A 27,095-nucleotide genomic window follows, 5' to 3' on the forward strand; every position below is an offset into this window, starting at 1 on the left:
TTCTCACATTATTCTCTACAAATGGATGACTAGAGTAACTGCTCAATTTTATGTACTCATCTTGCATGAAGGTGGAATATGTCTGACTTGGAAATGAGGTAGATGCAGAGTGAGAATGAAAATGGTTTAAGAAACGAGGCAGCCTAGTTTCTGGCTGCTGTTTGGATTTTTGTGCCATGGTACCATATAAACCGACATGAAAAAACAATGTGTAGGCTATGACATAAAAATATACCTAAACTGCCTTTTCTTATAGAGGCTGTGGACAACTTTGACTTGCACTTCAAAAATGCACGTTGTTAACAGCGCCTATAGTGTTGTGCGCACATTGTTCCCAGTCCTCTCCGTGTTTAGTGCTCCTCGATGAAAAACCAAAAAAGCTTCTCTGATACAGTGAAGCTGATCTCTTTTCGCCTCTTTCTCGCAATTACACACGTGCACATTGTGAGTTTGCACACACGCGTGCGCGCAGACCACTCCTCTTGATCAAACTTTACTTCTGTGTATTATTATTTTTTTTCTTAAAAGCTGTGACCACAATTAATCAATTAATGGCGCGTTATCAGCTGGACTCCCAGTGACACATTAACGGGCACACAGCAGCTGCTGTGGCCAACACAAATTAATGGAGTCGTTGTTTTGCTAATTTGGCCATTGTTGTGCACACAAGCAGTCAATCACACACACGCACACACACGCCGTGTTAATATGGAGTGTCTGTTGCTTGAGCAGCTCCCCTGCCTCTGCGTCAAGACGTGCTCTCCATCTGTGTCCACTGTGCGGATTAGACGCTTATTATCCTCTTAGCTCTAAACGGCCCCACGTTCCTGCACTTCGCTGTCCATCTCATCTGCTGTCTAAGACGTGCGTGACACGAAAGCGAGATTCCTGCGTAATAACAAAAAATGATCGCGAGTGCCATACAGTTGGTTTTGTTCGTTGCGCGTTACGCGTGAATTGTCGGGACAGCCCTCTCCGTCGTCCATTCGCGCGCCTCGTCGGGGCACCGTGGCGGTCAGTCCGCGCGTTAATGTGTCCGACCCACTGATCTTTTGCAGACTGTAATCTTATCAGTGTCAAACCGTAGCTGCCCTTTCCTCTCGGGCGGTCTCTGTCTGCCTTCGGATGGCGTCAGCGCCACAATCTGGATAAAAAGGCGTTTTTAACAGAGAAAACTTTTAGCAGTGAAGGGATCGGGTACATTTACAGTTACAGGCGCGTTTGACTGTGCGTTAAAATGAACATTTGAGCGCTTTAAACTTTCGACCAGGAGAAGACATGGAATCTACATGGAAAGAAAGGAGTCTTCTGTACTTACTCCTCTTTGCAATATGCACTGCCAGCGTTTGCTTTTGTGCAAGAAGATCAAATGTTCGAAGATCTGGTAAGTTCATCATCTAAAAATCATATGATATTAATAATATGATAACAGTGATAATCATAATGATAATGGATTTGAGCTACAGTCTTTGTATGTGCTCATCTTGTCATCTGAGTGATTGCATTAAGTGTCATTAAGCCTGCTTTAAAACTTTGTCAGGTTACTTTTGAATTATTGGATAAAACATAATATGGCAGCAATAATTCACTTTAACAACCTGTGTGACACTTTCAAACTTGTTAATTGTTAAACTTTGGTTCATAGCAGTAAAAGTAAAATAACATGGTCGCTGAATCACCACTATACACATCCATATTCACCTGTCAATATTCATCCATCTGAACTGTAATTCAAACACCTGACTGTCAGGGCTTAGGGCAAAGGGAGTTGGATATGACTTGTTGCTAAATGGTATTTTCTTGATTTTAAAAAAGAATAGCAAAACTGTAGCCCATCTAAACTTACTTTTTTGTGTGGAAAAAAAAATCTTTAAATAAAGGACAGAGAAAGGTATTCAGCTCCGTACCAGCTGCACGCCCATTATCAAACTTGTCAGTGTGCCTCTTTGGGCAAAAAAAATCCTTGATGTTGATTTTGTCATTTCCACAGTGTCTCTCCCTGTCAATGTCTCTCCCCCTGTCTCTATCTTTCTTTGTTGTCCTGTCACCCTGAACACTTTTTCGTCCCAGTTTTTTTTTTCCTTTTCCTCCTCTTTCTCTCTTTCCATCACTTCCTTTTTCCCTCGCTGTCACTCTCTCTGACTGTCTGTGTTTCTCCCTCACTCCTTCAGCCTTTCAGACCCACAGGCCTTAGCAAGCTGACTATTACATCTGTCTGTCAGCACAGAAAACTCACCACAGTTGAGACTGCCATACAGAGGACGGCTGTAGGTCTGTCCTCATGACCGCCAGTGACATTTGTACTTGTTTTTGTGTTTTGAGGTCTTTCAGGCCTCATTCCAAGGGAGGGTTGAATGTCAACAGGCATCGATGTCCAGATGCATCACGTCAGCCTTTAAATAACCGATATGGTTGTGTTTGAAAAGAGTTCAAATTGAATGACATCTCACCCAATAGCGGTCTCACTATTTCAGGATTTTGACAGCTTTTTCTCAGTTAGAATTACCTTTTGAATTATTTATGAAAACCATTCAGTAGCTTCCATAGATATTTTGTCACAGTTATTATAATGTCCATCTTAAGCTATTAACTTGTCACCATATGTGTGCATTTTAAATGATCTTTTCCATCACCTCACAAGTATGTGAAACTTAATTTGGAGACAATGAAAATGTGAAAAACAGATTTTCCCTTCAAAGTCAATGTTTATACATTATTTCCCATGTCAAACTGGAGAGGGGGGCTCCAGTACATGTCCTGTTCTTATTCATTTCTGGATGACTCAGACCTGCAAAGAGCAACACTTCTACATGACTGACTTTAAAAGAAGAGATGGACAATCAGAGTGATAGAGAAGTCGGCCTGTTCAGAGAGAAGATCCACAAATTTAAGATTGGATCAAGTGAGATCAAGTATGAGATAACCTGCTGTTTGTTCATTTTGTCACAAGTTGTATAAATGAATTAGATTACAATTATAGTATGTTAGTGACAGATATAAATGTACGACAATTTAAATTGCAGCAATTTGCTAATCTGTGTTTTTGTCGCATCGGTAAAAGGCGTATCTGTGAGATGTGCTGTATGAGATGCTGCAACTGTCGCGGTCAAGGTGAAGCAGTGAAGCAGCGGGCACATCGGCTTGATAAGACAAGTGATCCAACATGACAAAAACAAACTCGGTGCTGTGTGACAAAGTTTAGCTTTTAATCAGTGCAGGTAAAGTGACTGTCAGAATCAGGGCTTATACTGTAGCTGTGCACTCGCTGATGGAACCGCTCAGTGCTACAGAAGACCTGTATAAACTCCACAGCTGCTCTTTGAACAGAGCCTGTAGATATCAGTCCTGATTCCTGCTACCTGTGAACTTGCTGTCACAGTTTGAGTATTTGTTAGTAACTGTTAAGTTAAGTATGAACATGATTTCATAAATTATCATCTAAATGTAGAATACACCTGTTTACGTCCATTTGGTCATAGAGTATTTTTAAATCTTCACAACAGGTTTGGAAGGATGTGTTATTACAGTTGAACGTCATATTTTGTCCATTTCTTTTGAAAAAATCAAATCCTAATCATGTATGTTATTTCTAAAAAGAACTGGCTCAGAACAACTTTAGCAAGTGGCCACCTGAGGAGACATTGACAGGACCAGGATCAATACCCAATCTCGTCATACTGACTAAACATAATCCACTCATTTTAGGGGTTTATGCTAAGATTTTAAGGATTCGTAGAGATAAGAGGTTATAGTTTAACACCAGCCTCTCTCAGCAGTATAATTTGTACCCAAACTTAACTTGCATATGAAGCACCACCGTAAGCCGCTGTACTGTATGTCGATGGCCATGAAGATGATGATCTGAGAAAGTCGACTTTCTATCTGCTCTAATTCTGTGAGTTTAGCTCACCCGTGGGCCACACCCCTGGGGAGATATGGATGATCGGGGAATTCAGCTGACATATTGCATTATCTGCTTGGATGGAAAAGCGGGGAGAAGGGTACGAGAAAGGAGGGGAGATGCCAACAGGAGAGGAGTCAGGGGGACAGGATGGGAGTGAGGACGGCAAAGGAAGTCAGAGTCAGAAGAAATAAAAAGGAGAGAAAAGGGAAAGTGGAAAAGAGCAGTGATGTAGCTACATGAAATTTCAATTTACTGTGTCCTGCTTTGCTATCTTTAGCTTTGTGTGATCTTCATGTCAGTCTATACCAGCGACATCTGTCCTTTTGTCACCTCGAAAGAGAAGTTTGGTTTTCTTTAAAAAATCTAAATCCCAACTTCGTGCAAAAACTACTAACAGTAATCTTAACCTGACGCTAACTGTGTATTTTTTTTTTAGGTCATATCAAAATATATTCTCATTTTGGTTCATTTATTTTAAAAATGTAATTTCCATATCCATTTTCAAGCATTTTAAGGAGGCTTTTGGTGACCTGAACGTAGCAGTCATCCACTATGTGCTAATATTTTGACTTAAAGGGTACGACCATGTGGCTCTGAGGGCCCTTGTCTGCTCATGTTTCCCCATTAAAGCCTGGTAATGCATATACAGTAGGTCATCAGGAGCACTGATGATCTAGAGCTCCATAGATATTTCTCTTTAATGTCCCCATAAGAGCCTCCTGAAGTATTTTCAGGCCATGGTTGAACACTGGAAGTGAAATCACAATCCCCTGTAGTGCCACAGAAGTACCTAAGATTAAATAACTCAGGCCATGAAAATAATGACATCTGAAGTAAGAGTCAGTCGATATTATAAGCCAGCATGTCAAACTACAGGTTATGTCACCACAAGTGGTCTTTTTTTCCATTGTTCAAATACACTGAAATCGAGTGTAGGTTTTGCTCAGACTATCATTGATTATACAGAAAGGTATTGCAACAGACTTGCTTTTGCATGGATCTATTGACAAGGCTTCTCTGACAAAGCAGGTAGTTATTTCTACTTCTTGAAAGTGCAACTTTTTTTTACTTTTTGTGAATATTGTCAACCACTATAAATGTGTTTTCTCTTCATATTTGACAAAAAAAATCCTCACAGGGATAGGATAGTGTGAATGTGTGCTCAAAAAGGTTCTATGTTATGTTACTAAACATATGCAGACAGTATATAATGCTTATATGTACAGACATGGAGCAACATGCGCATTTAATTCATGTCAGTTTATGAAATGTTATATCTTTCTGTCTATTTGTCTCAACCAGATCGCCTGAGTCCTCCATTAGACATCCAGCTAGAGACAATCAACTGCACAGCCTTCAGTGTACGATGGAAGATGCCACGGCGACACGTCAGCACCATCACTGGATACAAGGTATTGCCACAAATTGTGCTTTTACATTAAATAACAAAAGACTGACCTAGTTGGACTGATTGTTTATTCTAAAGTGCCCATAGATGTGACTGTGAGCGTGACTGGCTGTTTGTCTCTATATGTCAAACCTGTGATAGACTGGTGACCAGTATAAAAAAAAGATACTGCAATAGGATTTGTGTTACAGCCGGTCACATATTTTATTCTCCATTTCTTCCAGCTTTTAACATTTTTATACAAGTCTAGTTAAGATGTTTACAACCCAGTAGTCCTTGCCTTGAGGGTTTACCAACATAACCTTGCCAGGTATCACACACCAAAAAAGGCACAAACTCTTGATGTTCCTTTTAAGACTCCTTTTTTCGGAAATGAATTAAAAGGTTTTCCACTCAAAAACAACAACAACAAACAACTTCTGAGATACTTACAAATCAAATTTCCCTTTTTTTTTCTAACGTGTGCCCATTTTTGTCAGCAAGCCACTGACATGAATGGCCCCCCATATTTTTTCTGCTTTTAAAGTGCCTGTCAAAACCACTGTCCAGCAAGATGGCCTTGAGGGCCAGATTGATATTTTGAAATTTCTGGTGTTTTGATGGAACCCTTTCACTGCCAAATTTATGCTTTTTCAGAGGCAATATAGCTCTGAAAGATATGGTCTAAAATCTTTATTTGGTGTCCACCCCAGGCGAGCTGTTTTAAAGTACTGACAGTATTTGCTTTTCTTGGTCGAGATTTAATGGACATAAATTTAGCAATATGCATCGGTAGGCTGTTACTCTAGGTTTCATGCATTATTGTCTGTTCTTTCTTACTTTTTACTCTGACATAGCTTTTAACTGTACTCTTTGTTCATTCCCTCTGGTGTTTCTTTTTATATATATATATTTTTTTTTATACATGATATAATGTCTTAACAGAAACTAGTTTTCCTTCCTTCCTTCCCTCCTTCCTTCCTTGCTTCCTTCCCACCTTTCTAGTGTTTGTTTTGAGTTAACCATTAACAAAGTGAGGATCAGTATGACTGTGTGTGCTGTGCTTTTGACCATATGTCCGCACTAAGAGGATTAGTCAGCTACCTAGCTTCCCCACGACTCACAGATTTGTGTTCTTTTAGGCAGTCACTTTGGAAGTTCATAAATAATCCTGTTTCCTTATAGTATTTCCTCCTTACAATGCTTTGTTTACATTGTCACTACCAAGTCTTGATCTCTTGTGAAGTAGCTGAAAGGTCTAAAAAAAAAAAATGGTGCTTTGATCCTGCACAACAGATGTGACATTTGTGAATGTCAGTTGAACCAAACACTGCTCAAATAGGCTTGATTTTACTGGAACAGAAAGATGTTTTTTTCCTGTTAATATGTGTTTGTATGTGTCTGGATGGTTTTCAGGTCTTCTATACAGAGATGAGAAATGGCAACCCAATGGGAACAGCATCTTTGTTAGAGGTGCCTCTCAGCTTGGACATGCTGACCACTGTGAGTGTACAGAAACATTCATTTTTTTTCTGTGTGTAACTTTTACAGAGTGTGTGGTGGCACCACTGCTGCTTTAGCAGAGCAAATTCTTCAAAAGCAGCGTAACCTTACATACAGATGTACCGTAAATAAGCAGAAATAAAACACATTTAATTAAATTGTTAATTGTTGACAAATCCTGGGAAAAGACAAAAACAAAGAATGAATTGGTCAAAATAACATGCAGTGTCTTGTGTATGTTGCTTCATTACAGTGAAAACAATTACTTGAGTTTAATTTAACAGCTTCTCTTTTCGTCATGCATGTTGAAGACTGCCTGCCCAGGAATTATTTACCCAACAATTAGAAACACAGCAACTAGAACCTTTGGTCAATGTTTGGATGAAGTTAATACGTAGTATATCTTGGTGTCATGAATGAAAGATATAAAAATTAAATCCTTACTGTACATTAAATGTTACTATGTTTTATCCACCTCTGCTTTTATTTTTCTTGAAGGGGCAATTTGATGGACAAGCAAGCTTTGTAAGTATCATTTAGCCTTTTTTTTTTTTTATAACTTAGACCCTGTCACTGCTTTATCTAATTGTAGTTGACATTTATAGCTAGATTTGACAAATGTCCACTTCCAGGCATTGTCTTTCACCATCTTTTTTTATTATTATGGCCACCCTGTTTTTCTGTCTTTCTTATCTATCTGTATCTTTATCCCCTTCCCTCCATATAAATGGTGTTCAAGGATGTGGACATTGGTAAACTAAAGGTGAACACTAAGTACAGAGTCAGTGTCGGAGCTTACGGCTGGGCAGGGGAGGGTAGGCCCAGCATGCCCAGAGACGTCAGCACCGCCACACATGGTAAGAATATGTGAGTAGGTTGAGTCCATTTTACAGCCATTGCTAATATTTCTATTGTATGATTATTAATAACTGTAACTAATATCAATTTTGTTCTCCGCCATCAGAAATGTGCATGCCCCCATCGCCCCCCACTCAGCCTGTTGTCATGGCTGTATCTGACACAGAGCTGGCGTTGTCATGGCAGCAAGGAGAGAGCGAGGGTAGCGCACCTGTCCTTCACTTCCTGGTGGCTTACATCAGGTCAGTCATACATTACTCTGTCAGGTGATTCATGGAGACTCCCTCTGAAACCAACTGGATACGTCATAATTATTATCATTATTAGTAATTTGTGAATGTTCAAGATGCTAGCTAGTCTGTTTTTAGCCAATGGGAGAGAGACATGCTCCCTGTGTTCCTCTGCTCCCAGTCTTTGTGCTAAGCTAAGCTAAATGCAAAGCAAAATGAATAGAGACTGAGATAAACAGAAGCAGAATATAAAATCTGCTTTTTAACTATGAGCACCATTATAACAGAAGTTTAAAGGGTGCACTAGAACACTTTGTGCTATAAAGACACCATGAATGATACATTTTACTTTTTTGGGCAGAATATGTAGGAGTGCTTTATTGTCAGAGAGATAATCAGCTTTAAATTGCAACTTAACAGAACTTTTAGCATAGCGCATTAATGGAGGTAGTTAGCTGTATATTTAGCCTCCTTAATCAGACTCTGTATTGTCTCACTGTCACATTGCTATAATACAGAATACACAGCTCTCTTTTACAGTGAGTTTCATGAGAACTGAGCTGCTCTGTATAGCGTAACCATTTGTATTTTTGACATGAGGGTCAGTTGGGACATGAGAAGAAATGAACTTCTTACTCTTGTCTAGTAGTTTCCAGCCTCAAACACACATACTCTCACACACACACTCTCTCTCTCACACACACACACTCATAAAGGAATTTCCTATTTCTCAATGACAAGGAAGTTGAGGTCAGAAATAATTTGCTCCGAGTCCTCTGATGATTTGCCAGACACCAATAAAGAAGGCAGATTGAATTTTAAAAGGTCCCCATAAGAGTTGTTCCTGAAAGAAAATAAGAAAATAAAAAGTTATTAACATATAAAAGAAAACAAACTTTAAAACACCGTAGTGTTGCCCTTCATGGTGTAAAGTTAACACCCTGTGACTAAGCAAAGGGAGAAAGAGAGAGAGATGGAGGCAGAGAGACTGTCCCTAAGTTTGAGAGACTGGATGTGAATCATTGCCTGTTTTTTTGCATGGAGTGGGGATTTTCCACACAAAAGGGCCGTGTCAGAGGCACATCTTTCCCCTCTCACATCAAAAAAGGTCTTGTTGAAGGGAGACATTGACTGATGATGAAGATGACTATTCAGCAGATAGCTATAGCTCCAGGCGCCACAGATCTGCACACAAGCATGGCAGTTTGAGATGGAAGCTGGAGATGATAGCCAAAAATATAAAGTCCAGGAGATCATCACTTTATTCATTTTTTTGTTGAAAAGTATTCAACGTCCTCTAAAGCGTAAAATAACATGTTGAGGCTTGAGGCAGCTCAAAATTAGTAAGATAATGAAAACTGCCTTGATCAATCGCTCATTTGGTTTTGTTTGAAAAGTGGTTCAGTATTTTCCTGACTTTGAATTTTGCAGAGCCACAGTTGTGTTGTTCCTTTCAGGTACACAGAGCAGCAGGAGGAGCACAATCAAGTGCCTGAATAGAGTTTTGAAGCATCCCACACAAAAGCATATCATCATCCTTACAGCAATTATGTTGAGGGATGATTTTTATTGATAATTTGTACCAAAACCAAGACCACTGTTTTGTTTTGTAAAATGCCACACACAGATGTAACAGCGTCAGAACCCAAAACTGTTCAGCTACCTTTATTAGATGAATTGGCCATTCAGTTTGTTATTATGTATCTTATGTGTCCTTTTCCCTTTTCTCAGGCCAGAAATGGACACAGAGTGGACATATATTCGTGAGCCCATTGAGACTAACTCCATGGTTTTGAAGGGATTAATACCAGAGACGGAGTACCAGTTTGTTGTCCGGGCCGTCAACGTGCATGGGGTTAGTCCGCCGAGTCACATCAACAACCCTGTGCGCACTCTTGGTAAGGCCAAATGTTGATCTCTGAGCTTAAATCTGCTGTGATTTTACAGCCTTGAAATCTTATTCCCAGCTCCCTTGTTACCGTGGTATCAACTACATCGCAAAAACAAGTCAATTTCAGTTTAGTTTCAACATCACACCCACACAGAATTAAACAGACCATGCTCATTTTTGCATCGCCGAAGTTATCCTCACAATAAAACATTTACTATGTTCAACCGCACTGTGTAAACCCCAGTGTTACCGTGGAGACAGTCATTTTCTCCCAGCAGTGTGAAGCAACGATGAGGTTTTGAAATTGTAGAGTTGAGGCATAATTCACAGGGGACACCAACATGCAAAGATTAGTATTTAGAAATTCACCCTGTATTGCACAATGTGCTTTACTTTATTTTGTCAGCATTTTACCTTTCCCACCTTTCAGCCTAACATTTGAATAGATGAAGCATATTTCTGCTTTTATTAATGTATCGTCACAGTTCATTCCATAATATGACATTCAGATATCTTGACATTTTGATGATACAGTAGATTTTGCAAATTTACCACAACTTTTCATTATCTCTTCTGTCTTATCTCAAATAATCTCACAGAACCCCCTGCAAATCATCATGAGAAGGTCGTGCGAAAAATCAATAAAATAAATGGCACCAGACAGTTTGACTCTTTCAGCATTTGCTTGAATGTAGGACAGCACCTGGCAGTGTGTCAGTCCATTTGTCCGACTCTTGCCCTGGATGATGGAGATATAGAGCAACAGAGTCATTAACTTTATTATTTTTGATATAGTCGGCGGCTGGTGGCGCGTGGGGGAGGGGCTGATTGATATTAAATCACACAAACACACACGCATTCACACAGGTGTGTGGGAGATGTACACAAATATGAAAATAAGCAGTGGTAGCAATATATTAATGGATTAAGGTTCATGACATTCAAGCACTTTACCTACAGATTAGTTGCCATAATGTATGTATGATTATTTAAATTAAACAGCCGTGTATTTATAATCACACACAGGCCACACCGCATCACACGCTTGGTCTGCCATCACACTGTTGTGAACTCCTCTGACGGCACTAAGTTCCTTCAGTCCTGCTAGACCGCACAGAGACCTACAGAGGACAGGGATGGAGATAATAGCAGAAAGAAGTTAAGAATAATGTCAATGAAAGTTACATGAAACAAGATAAATGGAGTCAGTCAGAGGGACACGGAGAGACAGACGGACAGAAACGAGGAGATAGAGAAGCGTGGTTTCTCAGCAGGGGATAAAAGCGGGTTACGTCCGAGTCTCATCAGACAGGATTAAGGACGGAATGCCAGACCCCCTTTCTGCCTGTCCACACCCCTGATGGAAACACACACACACACACACACACACACGCACACACACACATACACAAGCTATCACAGAGAGAGCAACAAGAAAAGTATGTCAGTCAGTCAAGCCCACCCCCGCTGTTCACTCAAGCAGTGGTGCATTGTGTGTGTGTGTTCCTAGTGGTTAGAAAGAGGGAGGTATGGATTGAGGGGGATTGTTACACAACAGCAGATTAGTTTTCTGAGGGATTTTTGGGCTTCTCCCCCTCCCTGTATGCCAGCAGTCAGTTTTCAGGAGGACTTAATGTTATTAGACTTTACAAATTAGCACTTTAAAATCTTGGCATCCATTCAACCTTAAAAGTCAAATTTCCCCGAGATGTTTTGCAGCTAATTTAAAAAAAAAATCCGTATCAGTTGACTGAGATCACTCCACAGTGCTACACGAGGAATAATACTGTAAAATGAAGATGGACAGGGAGGTGGAATGGGAAGTAAACGAGGGGGGGGGGGGGTTATGTTATGTAAGCTAAGATTAAGCGTCCCCAGTGTAGCGTGGAAGGGAGGGGAGGTGTTGCATTGAATGTGCACTTCATTGTTTTTTTCAACTTTTTGTACTTAAGCACTCATCCAAGACTAGTAATAATACACTCAGTATATCTCAGTATTGTATGATATAAAAAAAAATATACATAAATGTGTAGTGTACAAGTAGATTTAACATAGGGTCTACTACTGTATAATACTGTCCATCAAATGTATAACCAAATTACATGTAATTGAACTAACAGTTTAACTTTCAGAAGCCTATATTGTGCCATTTTGGTTTGGTTTAATGCTGAAACCACAAAAAACTATTTGCAAACATTATTTTTATTTTACCATTGCTTCTCTACCGTAACTGAGCCATCTTTGATGAGCCTGCCTGCTGTGAGCACACCCCAGACGATGCATTTGTCAGGCAGTCAGCTCCATTCACTTGACCTTTGTGCAGTGCATGTGCCAAAGCCAAGGGCAGGTGTTGCCCAGAGCTCACACAGTGGCAACATCATTATGGATAAACCTCCTGATTCTCAGCCTGAATCCCCACGGCCATTTTCAAGCAGCTGTTGTACACAAAACCAAAGCTGGCATTCCTTTCTCATAAATAGCTGAGTATTTATTCCTTCTGGTGTTTGACCTGTGAACAAGAAGACACTTTTTGCAAAAAACCTCAACTGCATCTTTTTTTTTTTTGCCATTTAGTAGCTTTAATGAATTAAACTAGAGTTCCCCTTGTGTAGCTTTGCCGTTGTTCAAAGCTACAGTGTGCTTTCAAACTATCCTTCCCAACACTGTGTACAACAACACATTTAGGTATTGAGAACAGGGACATAGCAGGTCTGTGGGCTTTCAACTCAAGAACCCACTTACATCACATAAGTTAATTGGGCAAAAAAAAAGAAAAAAAGTTAGCAACTAATTAATTAAAGTGGCTTTTGCAAAACATGATTTTTTTGCCAGTTGCCTATCTCACTGTATTCACTGTCTGGCTTTGTCTTTGTACATTATGAGCTCCCTATGGCACTGTTCTGTATCGAGGAGACACCTTTCAGTACGTGGTGCGGCAGCCTGGGTACAGGCTAACAGGTAGACCCACTCAGCCAATAGCAGCTGTATGCTTTCTCATCATCCCTTTTATTATTATTATTATTATCATCATCATTATCATTTTTATCAAATATGGTCACATGTTTCACACCATGATCATTCGTCATAGAAAGAGCCATCATTCCTCAGCAGCTCCTTTAGTGAACCAGTCATCGTTATTTGTTGCGAAGGTCATGGTCATTGTCGGCATCACTTTGCAGTGACTGAAATGTCATTGTCATATGTGATACTGCAAATGCAAGAAAAGTCCAAGCCTGCACCACTGGCGCAGAGAAACAGTGATTGATTTTTATGAGCCCCTTCCAGCCACATAGGAAAGAATAATACAATAAAAGAAATGGGACGTAATTCTAATAGCAAATGGTTTTCAATTGATGCAGTGGATATGAAAGTAAATATAGACTTTACTGCGTGTTTGCAGTGTCACCTCATTGACCTCTTTGCTCTCTAACCATGTGATTCTCCGACCCGCATTGCATTTAACACGTGTTTTTCCCTTCATTTTACCGGTGTCACTGTCATCATTGAGGTCCTTTAACAGCATTTAATAACAGGCGTGTTATAATCCTCAATGACATTCTTGACAGGCTCATCAGATGTTGGCAGTGGTGATTATGGACGCTACATCACAGACTCCGGGATCAAAGACGACGATGGCTTCGACGTTGATGACTCTGATTATGATATCTTTATTGAAGAGGTGGGTTTTTACGTGTCAGAGTTTGGATAGTGATTGCTGAAATGTTGAGTTTAGTTAGACTCTGTGAATCAAATTAAATTATAACGGTCGAATTAGCTGGAAAAAGAAGTGATGATAAAACACTTTTATGTCTGAAATATTACTCTATCCAACTTTTTCTGTTAATTCTTTATTCCTCTCTGCTTCCCAGTTGAAGCCATTCCCAGGTATCAGTCAGGACAACAGGAAATCCCAGCTCCGTTCGCGCTCTGGTCCGCCATCTGGTCGGAACGTTGTTTACCGTATGAACACCGTCCCTCCACGCAACGTCACTGCCCCACCTGTTTCCACCACCACCGCCGCGTCCATTCTGCCAGATTTCGCAGATCTGGTCTTCCCCACCACCTCAGAGCCCAGTACCACTCCTGACACCACAACTACCGCCCCACTCACCACCACCAGGTAAAATGAACCTTAAAAGCTCTGGTTTTCCTTGGTACCTGTTTTACTGACGTTGTTGCACTGTATTTGATTGAAAAGATGTCAGTGCTGTTTGTCAACAGCTAGAGGAGTTAATGGCCTTTCTCTTAAAGGAAAAGTTGAACAGGGTTAGAGTCTTTTTTCTACAAAGCAAAAAAAACAAGACAAAACAGTCGTATCAGAAGGTTTTCTCAACAAAATCACAATTATTATTGATGTTCCTTTCGCTCTCTGATTGCTAGATTGTTGATTTTCCTGGCTTTCTGCTTAGTCCTAAAAGCCACCTCCAATTTGCTTTTTTCATGCTCGTCCACTTAATTAGTTGCTAATGACGTTGACTGGAGCAGTGCAGTGAAATATCACATCAATTTAAGTTGCTATTTTGGTCTAAATGCACAGCTTTAACTGGAGAAAAATATAGGCTGGATACTGTCCACTGTTCACTTACATCAGTGTGGTACTTCACTTAAAGTGCAGATGTAAAATGGTATTTACAAATAAAGGTTGAAAAAGCAAATGTCACTTTAGATAAGGTAGTTCAGAAAAGCACGAGGACAGAAGTGACAGTGCAATAAAAACGTTGGAAGACTGTTATTAGCTATTATTATATCAGCTGTTTTAGACTTTGCGGTGTAAAAACCTTGCTTCTTTTCCAAACCTGAACCTGAAACTTCTTCACCTTTCTTCCTGTTTGCATCCTCCCCAGCATTACTTTGCCCACCACCACTACCACCCCAACCATGTCGCCCTGGAAAGGTGACGTGCCTCGTATGTACGACCTGACCTGCGACGACACCGTGTGTCCTCCAGACAGCTTCTGTCTCAGTGATTATGACAGCGGAGGTTCACGTTGTCACTGTAACCTCGGACGAAGAGGGGACACTTGCTCTGAGGGTGAGGGAGAGGCATATTTGACTGTCTGCCATACTTTTCGCAGCTACTCCCACCGGCTCTGCAACCATGAATTTATCATGATATTTATCTTTTTTGTTCTTCTCCAGTGATGTCAGTGAACTTCCCCAGGTTCTTTGGCTACTCTCACATGACCTTTGAACCCCTGAAAAACGCTTACCAGACTTTTCAGATTACTTTGGAGTTTAAGGTAAGTGAATGAGCTGATTTATAACTTTTTTTTTTGTTTTCATCCTGACAATGATGAGAATATATTTCAAACAGTTTCTCTCTGGTGTAGGCAGAGTTAGAGGACGGCCTGCTGCTGTACTGTGGAGAGAACGAACATGGCCGTGGAGACTTTACCTCTTTGGCCCTGGTGCGAGGCAAGGTGCACTACAGGTGAGGAATACAGTGACTCACATTTTGTTTATCCAGCGTATATAACTGACGGGTTCTGAGAGAATTAAAAGCAACTGCACATTAAGGGCCAAATAATGATTACAAACCACATTAAATAATAGTTGTTACTCAGTGAAACCTAATGTCAAATAAAGGTAAAAAGAAAACTGTTTCAGTAATAAAGCTAACAGTTACCCAACAAGGGAACCAAACCAAATATAAATGCAAGATGTAAATGCCTAATACAAGATTTAATGATACATTTCTATATGATTCGACCATAATACATTGCACCTTAGAGTATTTTATAACTGAAAACAATATATACCTTTAGTAAGCTGTTACAAGCAGTACATAGTGCAGACTATACCTACAGTATGATACAGTAGGGGGAAAAGTTAAGCCTTTTGGGAAACACTCTTACGGAGAGTTAGATTAAAAGATTGATATCACTCTCATGCCTCTCCCTCCAATTTAAAGCTTTTTCCTGGGGAGTGTTAGCTTAGCCAAACACAAATTATGGAAGCCCAGGGATAAACAACTACCCCGGCTCTGTTAGACTGGCAAAATCCTGGGGTAAATTTAGTGTAAAACATGTTGCAGATGCACATAACTTTATCTTTTTACAGCATGTTCTCCATGAATATATACATAACAATTACCTGATTTTTTTCCCCTTCAGGTTTAACTGTGGTACAGGAGCAGCTCAGATAGTCAGTGAGAGTCGTGTAGTCCTTGGTCAGTGGCACACAGTGACTGTCTTCAGAGACGGTATGAGCGGCTGGCTCCGCATGGACAACGACACCCCTATATCTGGACGCTCACAGGTAACAACAATGGCATCTGTTAGTTTTAATAGCAAAGGATACGCCGTCTATTACTAACAATATTAGCTTAGTCAGTGTGTTTACAGTAATAAAGGATGTTCTCTTCACTCTTGCCGTCTCAGGGCCAGTATACAAAGATCACTTTCCGCTCCCCGCTGTACTTGGGGGGGTCTCCGAGCACATACTGGCTGGTCAGGGCAACAGGGTCAAATCGTGGCTTTGTTGGCTGCATTCAGAGTCTGACTATCAACAACAAGGCCACAGACATCAGACCCTGGCCTCTGGGCAAAGCTCTGAGTGGAGCTGATATAGGTGAGCAAGCATAACATACTGTATGTAGCAGTTAGTCCTTGGGCCAAGACCCAAAATTTCACATATCGGTATCACCTGGGAGGGCAAATTCTAGTTGTGATTTTTTTTATTCCTACACACCCCTAGATTAAGTTTTGATATGATAGACCTTGCTGACTGGCAGCTTTATAGTATTTATCACCTCTTAAAGTAATAGACTGTTGCTGTTCAGATAGATAGATAGATAGATAGATAGATAGATAGATAGATAGATAGATAGATAGATAGATAGATAGATAGATAGATAGATAGATAGATAGATAGATAGATAGATGGTGGTGCCGGCTCATAGAACAATGTGGTGTGCACATTAAAACACTGGATCCAGATATCAGTTCAGTCCTTTATTTTGGTAACTGAACAATGATGAACGCAGATCAAGAAAATGTGAATAAAATGGCCGTAGCCAGCTATGAGGTCACCGAGGTCCGGACCTCGGTAAAAATTTCAGCGAGAAAAAAATTGAAGAAGCCACAGCCTAAATAGCATGATAACCATATTGGTCATCTTTTATTTTGAAATGACACACAAGAAGTTGATGTATCGGCAGAATGCAGAAAACTTGAATTGAGATGACAGGCGCCTTGGTTAAAACGTGTGTATGTGTGTGTGTGTATGGGGGTGCCGGTGTTGAGATCCTTTATCCACTAATGGAGAAACCTTAGAACAGTAGTGGTGAAAAGAAAGAAATCCGGAAGGGGCAAATACTTTTTCACTGAGAGGGAACAACAGGCTACCTGATTTTCTCAGCTGTAAACGGTAGGTTAATAAAAGGCTGAAAACCACAGGACATTTCCTGCTAGTCAGCGGTATAAAGCTCAATCAGCCTCCTTTCATATCAAATCGGTCTATAATAATAATAATAAACTGCCCCATGTGTTCAGGCTAATAGTCCTCACTGCAGGCGACCCCGGTTCAAATCCCGCGCTGAGCGGCCCTATCCTGCGTGTCATTCCCTCCCATTTCCTGCCTTTCTCAACTATCCTGTAACCCAACCACCCCCCCCCCCCCCAGTCTATTTTATATAATTGTGGGTCATTTTGATGTAATGATGTACAGGTACTTGCTAACTACTAGCTAGAGGGGTCCAAAGTGAAGCATATTTTTTTGTCAATAATGTGAACATTTTCCACATTATTGACACCACCCCCTCCGGACCTCACCAATTTCAAAACCCTGGCTACGGCCCTGGTTTTGAATGTGAAAGCCCTGTCAATTAAGTCTTTTTTTCTCAGGGCTTGAGGCAGTGGATAATCTAAGGTTCTTCCTTCAAGTTTCTTGGTCTGTTGCCTCACAGTACGAAGCTCAAGTTGCTTGGGCTCTCCCTCCAAGCCCAGATATTCTGCTGTAGGTAACAACATTGTGCACTCCGATCCATCATCTAAGATGGCATAGGTATCAAAGGTTTTTTCCTTGTTAGATAGTCACACTTTAACAACTTTGGGCCTTTCTCAAACGAAATCTGGTGTTTGTCTCACGCGCTCTCTTTTTTCACACTCCCTCGCTTGCCCTCGTATCGATCTGCATAGACTTGACAAAAACAGACGCTCTGACACCATGAAAATGAAACAATATAATTCCTGTGACAAGTGGCCAAGGTAGTCCAGGTCAGTCCCACATGTCAATCACAGGCTACAGAGGTTCAGGGAAACGCGTAGGCACGTGTATTACTGTAATATTATCATTGATGACGTAGGACACGCATTGCCAGGAAAGGTCCGATCTGTCTGTTTAGACTGCAGACGTATTGGCAGATATCCTATTTGTATCTGATTTATTTCCACATATAACGGGGGCCTGAATCTGATCTGACAATATCCGATTCCATGCATATGTGACAGTTGACGGGTCCTGGGCCCTCTTCACCTTGCCACACGTATTTGTCCCGTTTACACGTTCATGTTACAGATCCGATCTGAGCCACTTGAGAGGAAAAAATCGGAATTGGGCCACTTGAACCATGCAGTGTAAAGACAGCCTTATTTGAGCCACTTCCAGATTCAGGAGGCTGTGATACAGGTGCTGCTCTGGCCTGTGGTTGTTGGGGAGGCCTGCCATAAAGTAAAGTCTGTAGATATCTTGGAGGCATTCTCTCCCACTGTGGAACTTTCTCCTTGCTCTCTCCCATCATGTTGCTGAACGGGTCATGGGTCCATTTTCCAGCATGGGTGGGAGCATGGCATCCGGCTCGAAGGACCATGAAAAAACTATGATGTGTGATGTCCAAAAAGAGTGTTAAATGACTTTTAATGTGTTATTGACCGTCTGTGTTCTTTTTGGAATGAATGACAATCTGCCTATATGGGAAAACAACAAAATGCGAAAAAAAAAATATAAAAAGCTGCCCCTATGAAAAGGCTATCATATTTTAATTTACTTATATTGACCCTAAAAACAATTTAGTATAGGTAAGGTTTTGCCCACTCAAGTGATACCGGTATCTGGTCTGGCCCAATGACTAAGTGTCCTAACTACTTTGTTTGGCTTCATACATAAATTATTGTAGTAAATTTAGACAGCTTTATTTGAATGATATTGTTTATTCATTGGACCGACTGATGATATTGTCACTTAGTTCAAATCCGAGAGCATAAAGTGACACAGCATTCATCCTTTGGTCAAAGTAGCTGCAACAACAAAATACATACAAACATGGTAACACAAGATAAAAACGTCTGGTTCTAATATTGAAATAGACGGTGACACATGGCACCATGTCAGAAAAATAACAGTTTTTGATAAACAAGTTTTGAACAACTTGCGTCTCTTTCTAATGGCCAATTTCCCAAGTAGAAATGTTGAGGTACATCAGCCTTCGCAGAGGATTTTTAATAAAAGCAATGAAAATTTGTTTTTGCCAGCTGGAAATAAAACCACCACTGAAACTACTTTTTTTTTCTAAATGTGTAATTTCTATACATGGTTCCAGTAGCCTCTACGTATGGATACATATATGTGGAGTTTGGCCCTAATCACCTCATATCTCCTCTCCACTCTACCAGGAGAGTGCAGTGACACTGTGTGTGACCTGGTCAACTGTGCCAACGGCGGCGCCTGCTTTGCAAACCGTGCTGACGGCTTCATCTGCCTGTGCCCACTCGGCTTCAGGGGAGCACTTTGTGAAGAGAGTGAGTCAACTCAATCTTCCATTTTCTCACACCTACACATGTTAGACACACTTGTTTACAACAGGAGTTTTGTACCTCTGTGAAAGCAGAAAGTGAAATCTCTTTGAGGTTTGTTCGTACTTGATGGCTGTCATAGACTTTTCACACACACCTTTTAAGGTAATTACCGAACAGTTGAGTGCAATATGAAGAAAATTGGTTGAGATGAGGATTATTATTTCCAATATAGAGGCAGAGGGATTGATTGCATGTCAGACCAGCTTTCAGACAATACAACCTACCACTTTCCTTCCCTCCTCCACATGTCCCTTCTTTCCATTTTCTTCTGTTCTCATTGACTTCTTCCTTTTCCTCCCCTTCACTCTTAATCATTTTAATGCTCAACGCCTCTTCTTCCCCCATGGCCCAAATCCTTCTCCTTCCTTCTCGCCTGTTCTTTTCTCTTATCTTCTCTCATACTCCTCAGGTTTCTCACTGTCCTCACCGCTCTTCAATGAGACAGTGTTTTCATACGCTGTCATTCCCTGGCCTCAGTCCTCTCAGAGTTATCTGTCCTTCACCGAGTTCGAGCTGACGTTTCGGCCATCGATGCCCGACGGGGTGCTGCTTTACAGCGATGACGCAGGCAGCGGAGACTTCCTGGCTATAAACCTTGTGAACAGATATGTAGAATTCAGATTTGACTGTGGCTCTGGAGGAGCGGTCATAAGGTACTTGATAAATCCACTCTCATTCTAGTCCGTGCCCCTTTTTATTTTCCTCTTCCACTTACATTTTCCAACTAAATGTCACATGCTGAATGTAATGGTGTGCGCCACAGGAGTGAGGAGCAGATCAGTCTGGACTCGTGGCATGAGCTGAAGGTCTCTCGCACAGCAAAGAGTGGTATCCTGCAGGTGGACAGCCAGAGGGCAATGGAGGGCATTGCTGAGGTATTTTTCCTTCAGTTTACTGTAGTTTGTTGCATAAAGCTAATTTGTGTTATTCCTGACCACAAGAGGGCAGAAAGACCTCATAATGAACTCAGCAACGGCACAGTCACACACAACTTATAAATGTGTGACATTAAATCATCTTTTAGCCCCGTTTGGATCCTGAAAAACTCCAAACATAACATCAGGCTCTTTGATGTGCCATATTAACTAACTCTCCAAAGTGAAAGACGTGAGAGTTTTACCTCTGATAACAAAATACAGGTAAAATGCCAACACCTGTATGTGATTTGCTGCTACTGCATCTTCCATAAGTAAACTTCAAGCAAGTGCAAAATATATGAGGAGAGGAAATTATACTATACATGGTCAAACATATTAATTCTTAAGCAAGTATTTTATAAGGAAAGCATAGCCTGAATGGCATTAATATTTATGAACATATTCATTTATATGGCATAACTAGATTTATTCATGAACGGATGACATAACTAATCTTTTCCTGCAGGGAGCTTTCACTCAGATCAACTGCAGTTCACCTCTCTATATTGGAGGAGTGCCAGAGTATGATAAAACCAAGAGGACAGCAGGTGTAATAAAGCCCTTCACTGGAATTATACAGAAGGTACGGCTATGTATATAATCTGTATACTGTGGGTCCAGAAACCCGAGACAACGCAAGTCGCCATATATAAATATATCATCTCTGCAGCCACAAAGCTGACCGCTATGACAAGAGTCTCTTTGAACCTTTTCACCTTTTCCTGCTTCATCTCCATTTTCTGTGTTCTTTTCATCTCCCCAGCTGGTGCTCAATGACCGTGCCATCCCAATAACAACTGGCACAGCAGGTGGCGTCAATGTGGCAAATTCAGCCCACCCATGTGTCCAAAGTCCCTGCGCTAATGGAGGGACCTGCAGGCCCAAGTGGGACGGGTACGAATGTGACTGCCCCCTAGGGTATGATGGCAGACACTGCCAGAAAGGTCAGTTGCACTACAAGACACCATTATTGTACCTACATGCATGTTGTGCATGGTACTAAGTCAGCTGACATATTTATAGAAATTATAAAATGGCTGAAAATCAGTGGTTGTTGTTGTTGCTGTTGGCGTTTCTGTGTTTGTTGAGTAAAACTAAGGAAAAAAACTGATACATGAACTTCTTGATTTAGTAAAAAAAAAAGAAAAGAAAAAAATGCTGCTGTTTTAAAATCAATTATGAATAAGGTAACAAAGTGTTTTGTTTTTTGTCTGTATTATATGTGGATTGAACCACGTGATATGATCTTTCCATTTCTCGTGGATTAAACCCTCTCTCTCTGTGTTATCATGTAGTGTTGGCATGTAATGTCGTACAGAATGATACAGTGGACATAATCCCTTAAGCCTGTCTATGCCTTTTCTGTTTTTAATGCTTTCACTGAGCAGAGTGTGGGAATTATTGTTTGAACAGTAAGTTTGCTTGTATGATTTCGAATAGAATACTATACTCAAATACACATATACCCTCCCAACATACATGTACCCTCAGAGTATCAGTTTTAGCTTTCACCTGAGCTTTGGCCACAGATACACAATGATGCTGCCACCTTGTGGTGTCATGACATAAATACAGTGTTTTCTCCACACAGCTGTGACTGAGGCCATTGAGATCCCACAGTTCATTGGGAGAAGTTACCTGAACTACGACAACAGCGATATCCTTAAGAGGTTGGTAGAGAAATGTGTATCTGATGATGAGCCTGCAAAGTGACTCTGAGATTTGTCATGGGGAACTGTAGTTAAACACCAGCTGTAAACACCAAAGGTCTCTAAAACTTTCATAGCAAACCTTTGCAAACCAATTATAAGGTGAAAGAACCAGGAGTATTTTTTCTCACTGTTACGCCAAAAGTGATTGCTGTGATCATACTGTACTTGCTTATACATACTCACGTGTAAATTTGCTGTTTTCTCAGGGTTTCTGGGTCCAGGAACAACCTTTTCATGCGATTTAAGAGCACAGCCAAAGACGGCTTGTTGCTATGGCGAGGAGACAGTCCAATGAGACCCAACAGTGACTTCCTGTCCATGGGGCTTCAGGATGGCGCACTACTCTTCAGGTATTTTGTGTAAAATATATCACTACTCATTTGTTCTAAATATACACATACACATATTTTTCATCTGGGCAGTACCTCACAAAAATGAACCCACTTTACCTTATGTAACTCCTTATAAATGTTTCCATGTTGCAGCTATAATCTGGGCAGTGGTGCTGCTAATATTATTGTCAATGGGACCTTCAATGATGGAAAGTGGCACAGAGTCAAAGCTGTGAGGTAAGCTCAGTCTAAAGAAAGTCCAATTTTTAGTAACAAATCCTGTTGAATCAATGTCAATGCTGTGGTGAACACAACACACATGTGGCCATGTTTTGTTTTCACTTGTCTTCACCAATGTATAACACTAAAGCTGCACCAGTCAATTTCCTTGCCCACTTGGGGGCAGCAGAGTAAGCTCTAAAGTCGCCACTGATGTACTTTCATTCATAAACATGATTATTTAAACATCTTGTATTAACATTAAACTACTAAACTACTACTAAAACTCACTACAGAGCTGAAGGAAACTGTACAGTCAAGTGATGATATTTATCTGTGGTTATGTCCTTATGAGGAACCCCATTCATGTTCCGCAGTCATTTGATCACTGTTACTTGTTACTCACATTGTTACTAGTATAAATCTAATGATTAGTGCAGCTTTGAGAGCAGGATATAACTTTTCCTGCACGGGACATTCAGAAACACGTTGATTTTCAATCCATGAGGAAATTGGAAAACCCCCAAGGACAGATTTCGTCTCTACAATTATTTTGTTGTTTTGGTATTTACAGTCAATGTGATGATGCACCAGTCCAAGAATGACATAACTTAATCTTTGCACTGTTTCTCATGTTTAGAAGTTGACCATTATCACTTCTTGTCTTTAGGGACGGCCAGTCAGGGAAGCTGACAGTGGATGACTATGGAGCAAAAACAGGCAGGTCACCGGGAAAGATGAGACAACTCAATATCAACGGGCCTTTATATGTTGGTAGGTGTTGCTCACAACTCCCAGTCCCATAAGATGCTGCACATACATTGCACATCGAATCATCTAATCGAACCAGTTTTGATTTCTACATCTCTCTGTATTTTCCATCATCTCTCTTTCTGTTTTCTCTGTGCTCTCCTTCTGAAGGCGGGATGAAAGAGATAGCTCTTCACACAAACAGGCAGTACAATGGAGGCTTGGTGGGCTGCGTGTCCCACTTCACACTCTCCACTGATTATCACTTAGCGCTGGTGGAGGATGCTGCTGACGGCAAGAACATCAATACCTGCTCCAACTAGAAAATGGCTTCAGCAGATGAAAGCTTCAACACCATCTTTAACCGGAGTGAGCACCTCGACCAGCTGACTTGCCATCTTCAAACTGACTTGCCAGCACCAAATGAGTGAAAACTAAAACAATATCATTTTGGTTCAGGGCCAACATGGTATAAAATCCAAAAGACTAACAACATTGTTACTTTGTGTGCAAAGTTTTCAAACCAACTCTAACCAGCAATGTAAGGTTTGCTTTCACGTTAACAACTTGATGAATTGCTCTGAAAACCAGTTTTGGCTCGTGGCAACAGCAGAAAAAAAAAAACAACAACAACCAGAGGATATTACAAAGCACAAGTACTCTGTGAAAGGAGAGAAAAAGCTTAGCATTATGGGTAATGAGGGTCTTTTGAAAAACCTTTTGAAGGACATTTTTTTCATGGGATGATTCCAATTGACTTTATCTTTATTTTATTTTATTTTGTTTTTTCTACTGTAAATCCTTATTTGATTGCTGGAAGAACCAAGTGATCCGAGGGATCAAGAGTCATCACAAGTTTCTCATGAACCTGACCTAGAGCAGCTAGCAGAGATAAACTTCTTTGTAGAGGATTTTGGTTGTGGCCCTAGAAGATTTCTGTTGTTTTTGTTGTTGTGGCATTTGTATTTCGTGATGTATTATCAGTCCGTAGAGTCTGAAGTCAGATTTTTTTTTTATAGGTTACTAGTTTTGGAGAGTGAAGATATCAGCTGCACAAAAAACATGTTTCTTTGTACCTTCTTTTTAGTTGACATGGTCCCTTTTTTTTATTTGGAGCTCTCAGATGCTAGTCACATGAAAGTCTGATGTTGACACAGCAAAGCCACCAAGTCATGAACAAACTGGGCATGACAGTCTGCTGCTATCATTTGACACAAACTGTGCCCGTCAGCTTTAAGATGAGTTGCTTTGTATGTTTTGTTGTCTCACCAGAGAAAAATAGGTCAGTACTCTTATTCAAGCATGTTTCATTGCCAGTTGCTTCCCCAACGCCTAGGCTTTAAAGGGATCTTTCTGCAAATTATTAAAATTTGAAACTATCACAAAAACAATTATTATATTGATTCACCACTTAGTTATTTCAGGACAGTGAAATTCAATATTTTCAACACGTGAAATTTAGAAGAGGAATAGTAAAAGAGGTTCCTCCGGTAAAATACATCATGTGACTGTGGATTGTGAATGAACATGGTTTCCACTGAGCGACGACCCACAGGGTTGACTGTCTACTGTACAAAGTGTAGCATATTTTGACTGTATGTATTTGATGAAACATAGTAAGTATCTGTAGGCTGTAGAGAAAATGTTGATGTAGCTTCTGTATGTGTCTGAGGATCCATTCAAAGCTCTAAGTTTAGGTTTATGCTCATTGCCAACTTTTCTCAGTTACTAAAGCCAGATGATCCAAATTTGTACACAGGACTGACCTGGGTGCAGTTGAACTGGGGCGAGCAAACAGAAACCACTCTGGCTGAGTGCAGACAGACCAAAAAAAAAAAAAAAAAGTATAACTACTTGAGCCTTAATAACCCCATAAATAATCCCCAGAAAATAAAATAAAGCTAGTGTATCTAGGTGCTACCACTCATATGAATAAAAAGTTAGTACAGGCGGGTCTGAAAGATTGTTTTTCAGGTTTGCAGTCACCTCCCATTCCAAGACAAGGGAGTAAATGAAGGAAGTTACAGTAGATGGTGGCAATCTTATTTTGCAAGTGTCAGCCTATAACTTGTTTCTCAAAGTCAATACAAGAAAGGTTCACTGTATTTGTAATAGATACACTGTGACAGCTGCCTGTCAAAAACTGAACTATTGAAAATAAACTAATCTAAACAAATAGACAAAGAAGTAGTTATATAACTTGTTAATCAAATTGTGTCATGTTTTGTCCTAAACAGTTATGGCTCTTGGTGTTTTCATATTTGGAGGACGGCTCAGTTCAAACACCCAGAGGTCACAGTTCACAAAGCCTCAGCTTACTGCAGCCACCATGCTTTTTATTTGATCAGCATCACCCTGTCTGTGCCTCTAATCACTTTACACATCGCATACCATGACAGCTGAGGTCAAATAGATTGTGAGTGTGTGTGTGTCAAGGAAGGTGAGAAACTGAAAATCATGGACAGAATTTGTTTTTATTGTGGTAACATTTATTCCAAGAATCTTTGTAAACAAATCCCATTGAGACCAGAAAATTCTACAACACTAATGTGTTCCTGCTTCTCACAGTATGGTCTCCCATAGGAGAGGCAGCACACGCTCACCTGCTCTACTAACTGAGAGTTGCTGTGATCCTCAGAGACGTGGATTACACAACAGTCATCTGGGATCTTTAACAGCTGTTCAAACATTAACGTTCTTCAAAAGGTCTTCAAATTGTATCACAACGTTCATAGAAGAAGGAATGATTCTGCTGCGGTCAAACAATTCATGTGTAGGAAAAGAAATCCAGTATACAAGCACAAGTGAAAGCTGCTTTTTTCATGGCTGACAAATCCCCAGTTGCGGCAACAAGGAACCAAATAATGTGGGTTTCAAAACTCTCAGATACATGGAGGGAAGTCACAGGCATGTTTGAAGACTTGGTTCAGTGTTAAGCTGTGAGGAAATCTTCTCCTATAACTTTAATCAAGTCATTTTAGTAGTCTGTGCTTAACCATACCATCACCACATGGGTCATTTTGGAAACAACCGACCTCCAGTATTTAACTGTAATTGTGATCTGATGAAATGCTGCAAACGCTCATCAGCAGCCCACACAGATATAAGAAAATTCTTGTGCCACATTACATACTGTTTTTAAACAACAAGAATGTGTTCAGTAGAAGAATAGTCCCAGAGACACACTGAATACTGAATGCTATAATTTTCTTTTTACTCTCCCCTGTTGCCTGTTTTTATTGCAGCGTTGCCCTTTCTGGAGGACCTTTCAATCACAGGCAAAGCTACAAGATTTGACATTATATTTCAAAACATTCTGGTTGTTCTGTGACAGCCATGTGGCTCTGATGTTTTTTTATTACAGTTTTAAAAACAGGGCAGTTTGATGCATTTTCCCGAGCAGCATGTGGACTCCTTGAACCTCGACTTGAAGGTTAGAGATTGCTCCATTTGCTGTACAGAGAAGACAGTGTTAGAACATGTGTATTGTGCTTGGGTGAACCCTTTCACTTGTGTTGAAGATGTTCTTTACGCTCCTGGTCACAGTTCAGTCATAGTTAAACAGAAAGAAGGACATTGTCTCACTTTAATTCAGCTC

At 40.5% G+C, this 27,095-nt stretch overlaps 1 protein-coding gene across 2 annotated transcripts; it reads left to right on the top strand.

The window, feature by feature from the left end:
- Positions 1 to 739: 739 nt before the first annotated feature.
- On the top strand, positions 740 to 24,487 carry egflam (EGF-like, fibronectin type III and laminin G domains). Of its 2 annotated transcripts, XM_085786609.1 has the most exons (25): positions 765 to 1,384; positions 5,207 to 5,316; positions 6,708 to 6,794; positions 7,293 to 7,319; positions 7,534 to 7,651; positions 7,759 to 7,894; positions 9,614 to 9,780; positions 13,340 to 13,452; positions 13,643 to 13,893; positions 14,618 to 14,805; positions 14,913 to 15,013; positions 15,104 to 15,204; positions 15,887 to 16,031; positions 16,154 to 16,343; positions 19,385 to 19,510; positions 19,977 to 20,220; positions 20,331 to 20,442; positions 20,951 to 21,067; positions 21,248 to 21,428; positions 21,873 to 21,896; positions 22,076 to 22,154; positions 22,403 to 22,546; positions 22,682 to 22,765; positions 23,418 to 23,521; positions 23,669 to 24,487. In XM_085786609.1, exons 1-25 carry the CDS (start codon positions 1,279 to 1,281, stop codon positions 23,818 to 23,820), a joined length of 3,207 nt encoding a protein of 1,068 aa, XP_085642735.1. In that variant the 5' UTR covers positions 765 to 1,278; the 3' UTR covers positions 23,821 to 24,487. The 2 variants fall into 2 exon arrangements, with proteins under 2 accessions (XP_085642736.1, XP_085642735.1); XM_085786610.1 differs by lacking the exon at positions 21,873 to 21,896 and having other exon boundaries at positions 740 to 1,384.
- Positions 24,488 to 27,095: the final 2,608 nt, after the last annotated feature.

Source organism: Trachurus japonicus, chromosome 9 (genome assembly GCF_045865225.1).
Source record: "Trachurus japonicus isolate A0001 chromosome 9, Traja_1.0".
In the NCBI taxonomy this organism is placed as follows: Eukaryota; Metazoa; Chordata; class Actinopteri; order Carangiformes; family Carangidae; genus Trachurus; species Trachurus japonicus.